The sequence below is a fragment of the Aulonocara sp. 'chitande type north' Nkhata Bay genome, linkage group LG6, assembly GCF_057382095.1.
Source record: "Aulonocara sp. 'chitande type north' Nkhata Bay isolate Kocher_YH1m ecotype deep benthic linkage group LG6, A_spYH_male_GT1.1, whole genome shotgun sequence".
NCBI classification, from domain to species: domain Eukaryota; kingdom Metazoa; phylum Chordata; class Actinopteri; order Cichliformes; family Cichlidae; genus Aulonocara; species Aulonocara sp. 'chitande type north' Nkhata Bay.
This window is the reverse complement of record NC_141349.1, coordinates 26,613,266-26,619,865: the sequence shown is the minus strand read 5'-3', so window position 1 is coordinate 26,619,865 and position 6,600 is coordinate 26,613,266. Positions and strand designations below refer to the sequence as shown.

Sequence of the window (6,600 nt, the reverse complement as noted above, 5' to 3'; positions counted from 1 at the left end):
GCTGCATCTCCTGAAGTGCTAGTGTAAAAATACTGTAAAACTGCTGGAATTAAAGCTAACAGTCTGTACTCAATCACGTCTTGATTGCTTAATTTGAAAATCGTCTTTTGGAGTGTACAGAAACAAAGTGAAAACAAACAAAAACAAAACAAAATTATGGAACTAACTTCTACTTACGTACATGATTTACATAAATGTAGAACTTGGCTAAAACCCCAGAAATTTTCTCTTGTAAGACTTCAGCATGAATGTCATCAAATATTTGTGTGAGTATCCACAGTCTGGCGTCATTTGGTCCATGATCACAAGGTTCATGAATGAGTTTTTGAAAAAACTCAAGTACCCTCAAGTGTACACGTGTGTACGGTATGTGTGTGTGTGTGTGTTTCTCCTTGCACAAGCTCCACAAAGGCCTGCTCATGTGCTCAATAGCTATTTAAGACAGAGAAGGGCAACGGGCTGATTTTTGGGGGGGGACTTCAGTTCTGCAAACAGAGGAGCAGCATGTACAGTCAGAGGTAGGGGAACAAATGATACTGATTCCTTTTTCACCAAATGAACTGTAGAATCCAAAAAGTCATACAACTCGGCGGTATGACTGACTGCTTTAGCGCCTTTACAAATTAAAAGTGCATATTGGACTAATGCGCTACATCTTTGCAGATGAAGTGAAGTTTTGTCTCATATGATGTTACAGAGCAGATTTTCACAGAACCCAGCAGGTGATGCCGACTAGTTAAGTCGTGCATTCAAATATTTGTAATATGCTCAAACATGTGGAGCTATTCCCCCTTTTATATTGGTAACATTTCTTAGGTGCTGTTTTGTTGTTAAATAATTGCTCATAATAATTACAAATTATTAGCCACTCCTTCATTCATTTCTAATCAACAAACTTCAAAAGGCACAAAAGGCATGCAAATCTAACTGCAAAAAAAAGGAAGAAAAAAGAAAAAAGGTTCAAGCAAATCATTGCCTGCTGTCTATTGTTGAAAGCATTTCTGAACTTGTAAGAGTTGAAAGCTAATGGCTTTGTGAATTATAAATAATGACTTGTGCTGCCTGCAGGGATGTGTAAGAACTGAAGTTTTGGAATAATGTTAAGACAATTGGCTTTAACAAGAGAACACGTACTGAGTAAGTTGTTCTAGAGCTTAATTTCAGTGGATGTGGCGTGTATGTGGGGATGTTTTTTTTTTAATCTTCATCTTGCTAAATGTGTTCTGGGACGGTCACTGGTCCTTCACAACCGTGAACAAGACAAGTCCTTTCAAAAAGAAGGAGGCCTGTATAACAGCAATTCTCAACATGTAAAAGATTTCCACGCACTTTGTTCCAACCTTGTTCTCACATCTAAATTACTGCATGGCCCTAAAAAACTCCTTACTTCACCTCATTCTCTACTTTATCAGCTTGTGGAGTGTGGGTTTGGTGGGGACCTTGTGTGCCACGCTCACCTTGGCCCAGTTCCCGAGGCAGTGTGTCACTCCTGAGGGGCTGCAGAGCGGCCAGTGCTGCCCATCCCCTGCAGGGGTAGCAGGAGACGAGTGTGGCTCCAGCACAGGAAGAGGCCAGTGTGTGACCATTGAGGCTGACAGTCGGCGCCATGGACCTCAGTACCCTTATGCCGGGCGCGATGACAGAGAGAGGTGGCCGCTGAGATTCTTCAATCGCACTTGCCGGTGTAATGGGAATTTCACCGGCTACAACTGTGGGCGATGCAGACACGGGCTAACTGGACCAAACTGTGATCAGAGGATCTCTGTGGGTAAGAGAGCAGATGCTTTTTTACGACCTAAAAATTCACGACGACTTAAAATTTCTATCTTCTACCGTGTCCTTCAAGATTTCACAGGTCTACATCAGCCTGGGGAATGAAGGCAGCATTTATTGCTAGGAGCAGGAAAAAAGTGTTAATTTTTAATAGCACTTTCTTTTCTCTACTCTTCCTTCGTTTCCCCCACACTTTAACAACACTTCATTCTCTCTCTTCACCCCATTAACTTCTCCCCAGTAAGGAGAAACATCATGCAGATGAGCACAGCTGAGAAGCAGGCGTTTGTAAATGCTCTGGATCAAGCTAAGAGGACTGTCCACCCTGACCTCGTCATCTGTACAAGACGGTATATTGAAAAAATAACATGATAATCAAGCTGAATACAATTAGATGATTTTAAAGGGTTGATTTTTACCTTGTAATTCTCTGGTCAACAGTGATTCTAAACACAGTATGTTTTGCCCAAGGACCTGCACGCTCAGACTCAGCTGAGTCGGTTGAAAGAAATATATGTGCAGTATCTGTGGCTGAGCCACATGCTGTGTTTTTGAAATTATTTGTAAAATCAGAGGATTTCTCATGGCAGCTTTCTTTAAAAGCTGTAGAAAGTTGAGCAAATGATCACTTTTGGCACGAGTAAAGGGAATTACAGTCTTCTGAATCTGTGAATAACCTCCTTCTAAATCAGCTGAGGACTGCAATTGGTTAATTTTTGAAGCCATTCTTGACTGCAGCTCAAAGAAAATCTCTTAACCTCTGGATCAGACAATTAAAATTCCCCTTGTTATTAATGGTCATGCTCAAGATTCTTAGTTACATGCCACATAATGCATTGCAGCTACAGAGAATAAAATATGTATTAATATCTATATATCCATTAGTGAGTTATTCACCAGTACCATCCCCAAGTTCTGAAGCCGTGTTTGAATGGATCAGTGAAAACAAAATTGTGAAAAACACTTTGTAGAGCTACTAAGATTACAAAGCTTTATGCAACAGCAGAGCATTTAACACATGCATAGTTCATCTAAGGCCACGCATTCTCTTACTTCAAATCAATCAGGGTGAATTTGGAGGATTCAGGCAGGGCAATGTGGAGGAAAAAATACAACGTGACATTCATCCTTTATCTTTAGGTACCAGGAGTTGTTTGGGCCTGATGGCAACACCCCACAGTTTGAGAACATCACCATTTATAATTACTTTGTTTGGAGTCACTACTACTCTGTCAGTAAGACGTACCTGGGGCCAGGCCAGACCAGCTTTGGAGGTGTAGACTTCTCCCACGAGGGCCCAGGTTTTGTCACCTGGCATCGTTTTCATCTGCTGCAACTGGAGAGAGACATGCAGGTGAGCAGAGAGAAGGCAGGGAGAAAGAGGGGTGGTAGTGGAAAAGAGGAGAGACAGCAAGCTTCTGGGCTGATAAAGAAATGGATGAGGAGGTTAGGATAGGAGGAGTGGTGATGGAAAAATAAAAGATCTGACACTGAGTGAAAAGCTAGCCGGAAGGAGAATGGGTTAATGCAAGGAGGAAATAAAAAAGGCAAAACAAAAGCAGGAATATATAGGAAGGGGACAAAAAAATAGGGCGCATAAAGGACAAAAAGAAAAAGGACCAACCTGCATATTTTTCTAATAAACAATTCAAGAAAGCAGTTTGTTTACAGACAGTCCTTCCCTGAACACCTGCCTCCTTCCCCTGTTCGATCTTCACAGGACATGCTGGGCAACCCCACCTTTGCCCTGCCCTACTGGAACTTCGCCATTGGAGGCAGCGAATGCGACATCTGCACAGATGACCTGCTGGGAGCCAGGAGCACATTTGATATGAGCTCCATCAGCCCCAACTCTGTGTTCTCACAGTGGAGGGTCATCTGCGAGAGTGTGGATGACTACGACACTCTGGGCACCATCTGCAACAGTAAAGACAGTCACGGAAACACACACTATACCTCGCCGTGCAGCCGAGCGCTGCTGACATACAGCATCGTCTCAGCTGCATCAGAAAAGAGGGCAAAGAGCTCATAAAGAGAGCATGTAGAACATAGGCTGCTATAAATAATAGCTCACAGCTGTTGTGCTAAATTCGATATTGCTCGCTATTACTTCAGTTTGTTTGAAACTGCTCTAGTTGTTAAACATCGCCTTCTCTGTTGCCGTGTGTAACTGGAGTACTACACACTGCATCTCTAAATACTGCGGTTTGAAAGATTTTTTTGTTTTTATTCAATCAGCCTAGTTTTTCAGTGTTAATTCCTGATTGGTCACAAGATTTAACCTAGAATAAGAGAATTGTTATTCAGTATTAAGATAACGCTGCGTAACCTAGACTTTAGGTGATCAGATTTGCAGGGATTGGCTCTCATTCCGTACTGGCACCAGATTACAAGCCTAATTCACTACCTTTCTTTCAGTGTTCAAATGCACCTAATTTATAAAGGATTTGGTTTTCATTCGGAATAGGCAATCATCTTTCCCCGTGGAGCCTCAACAACAAACTTATAAAAAGAGGTCATAAGAAAAAAAAGTGTTTGGTAACAGGTTGAACACGTGAGTGGCCAACATGTGAGTGATCTATCTTGTTATTCCCCCCAGAGAGTCATGACAGGCCTGGTATTTCCTGCGTCAACAAGCAACATCTCCTTAACTGGGTTAAGGGGGTTGCCTCATTTGTGCATGCGCTTGTTGAAGACAGGAATCTAACAGTCTACTGGTTCCTTTGATCTGAGGGAATAATCTTCAAACAGACAGACAACTCGGTTATGTAGCCTTCTGTTTATGTGCTTGTGTGTAGGAGAGAAAGCCTGAAAAAAGAGAAAGACATCATACATGCAAGAGAGACAAAAAAAGAAAAAAAAAAAACTTCTGTTCAGTCACAAAGCTCCCACTCACTACTGTTGACTTTTATTGAATAATTAAAAAAGAAAACTGCCATCCTGTCATGTTTAAGGCTGATCAAACTAGTAGAGTCTCCCACACAGAGTTAGAAGGTGGTTAAATAATACATTTTCAATCAATCCATATCTGTAGGGACCTCTGGCTTGTGCCTGATCTTAGGTCTTAGTGTGCCAGTAATCAGAAGTTATCTTTATTATTTTAAACTAATTATATTTCACTCAACCTAGTTTTATTGAGTCCTTTCTTCATCTCCAAGGCACAGAGAGCAGTCCCATCAGGAGGAACCCAGCAGGCAACGTGGCGCGGCCCATGGTGCAGAGGCTGCCGGAGCCCAAAGATGTGCTGGACTGTCTGGAGATCAACACCTTTGATACCCCTCCTTACTACTCCACCTCCTCCGAGAGCTTCAGGAACACCATCGAAGGTGATCCACATTCAACATGACTCATAGGTTAGAGCCAAAGCAGTAGTTGAGATTTAGCATTCTCCCATCAACCCAATCCAAGGAAATATTCAGTTTCACTTGGGCTCAGCTCAGAAAATAAAGCTGCTGAATACTGTGTGAGTGTATAGATGAAACACAAAGCCAGAAAAACACTCACTCAATCCTCCACCCACATGCACATATGGTTAGCTCCAACACAACATTTGTTGTTCCTAATTTTGGTCAATCAGAGTCTTCATTAAACGTTTTCCTTTTTTCTCTCCTTTTTTGTTCCATAATTTCAAGGCTACAGCGCCCCCCAGGGGATGTACGACCCAGTGATCCGCAGTCTTCACAATCTGGCCCACCTCTTCCTCAACGGGACGGGTGGACAGACTCACCTGTCGCCCAATGATCCCATCTTTGTCTTGCTTCACACCTTTACCGATGCAGTCTTTGACGAGTGGCTCCGCAGGCATCAACCGGGTACACCTTTGCGAATATTCAAACAACAAAATTCACTTTGGAGAATGAATGGATGGATTGACATATTCTTCACTCTCTCAGGTGACACTGTTTACCCCGATGAGAACGCTCCCATTGGACACAACCGCAGGTTCAACATGGTTCCTTTCTGGCCGCCTGTCACCAATGCTGAGATGTTTGTGCCTGCCCCAGAAAACCTGGGATACTCATATGAGGTCCAGTGGCCGGGTGAGAAGCAGAGAACGTGTAAGCATGTGCAGATCCACAAAATCCAGGAATTGCTCATAACCGTCCGCTCTTTTCCCTCATAGCTCGTACCTTCACTCTCTCTGAGATCATCAGCGTAGCCGTTATTGCTGCAGTGCTGGTTGTGGTGGTGGTTGGTATCGTCATAGCCTGCGCCATGCGTTCTCACTCTTACAGCTCTGCCGAGGCCCTGGAGCCGCTGTTGGCAGAAATTTACCGACGCTACTCAGAGGAAGACCGCAGGCTGGACAAATCACAGTCCGTTGTCTAACATTTTTGATCATCTTGAGAGGACCCAACATTTACATACATAAATTTGCCTTGTTTTCCTTTTTTTAATTATTCCTCCATTTCTTCTAATAAAGGTGAACTGGTTTTGAGCCCAGGCATAATTGTGTGTCTGCATTTATGAATTGAAAAGCAGAGAGGGTCTGGCGGATCTTTTGTTGAGCACATCCAGTAGATTTTCAGACTGCAGCCAAGATTATAATAACTGCAAGAGCTGATATCCAGTGCTCAGATAAGTACACAGCAAGCATAGGAGCAGCTACTGGGACTGAACCTTCCAAAGCTACATGTCAGAGCTACACTATTTAGTGACTCCACCTCGCTGCCCATTTTCAGCTGACAAATATAAGTTTATCCGTGCAGATGAAATGATGTCTTTCTATAGGAATATGCTTCTATTCCTTTTCATTTTTTTAAACTTTTAACTCACTCTGTTTTTGTGTGAACAAGCAGTATTTTATGAAAACACCACAGGCCTTTT

General features: G+C 42.7%; 1 protein-coding gene across 2 annotated transcripts; it reads left to right on the top strand.

The window, feature by feature from the left end:
- Window positions 1-450: 450 nt before the first annotated feature.
- On the top strand, window positions 451-6,223 carry tyrp1b (tyrosinase-related protein 1b). 2 transcript variants are annotated; one of them, XM_086295935.1, is made up of 9 exons: window positions 451-518; window positions 1,413-1,768; window positions 2,015-2,123; window positions 2,914-3,127; window positions 3,494-3,698; window positions 4,932-5,099; window positions 5,406-5,585; window positions 5,667-5,813; window positions 5,897-6,223. In XM_086295935.1, exons 1-9 carry the CDS (start codon window positions 505-507, stop codon window positions 6,100-6,102), a joined length of 1,599 nt encoding a protein of 532 aa, XP_086152061.1. In that variant the 5' UTR covers window positions 451-504; the 3' UTR covers window positions 6,103-6,223. The 2 variants fall into 2 exon arrangements, with proteins under 2 accessions (XP_086152061.1, XP_086152060.1); XM_086295934.1 differs by lacking the exon at window positions 451-518 and having other exon boundaries at window positions 1,366-1,768.
- Window positions 6,224-6,600: the final 377 nt, after the last annotated feature.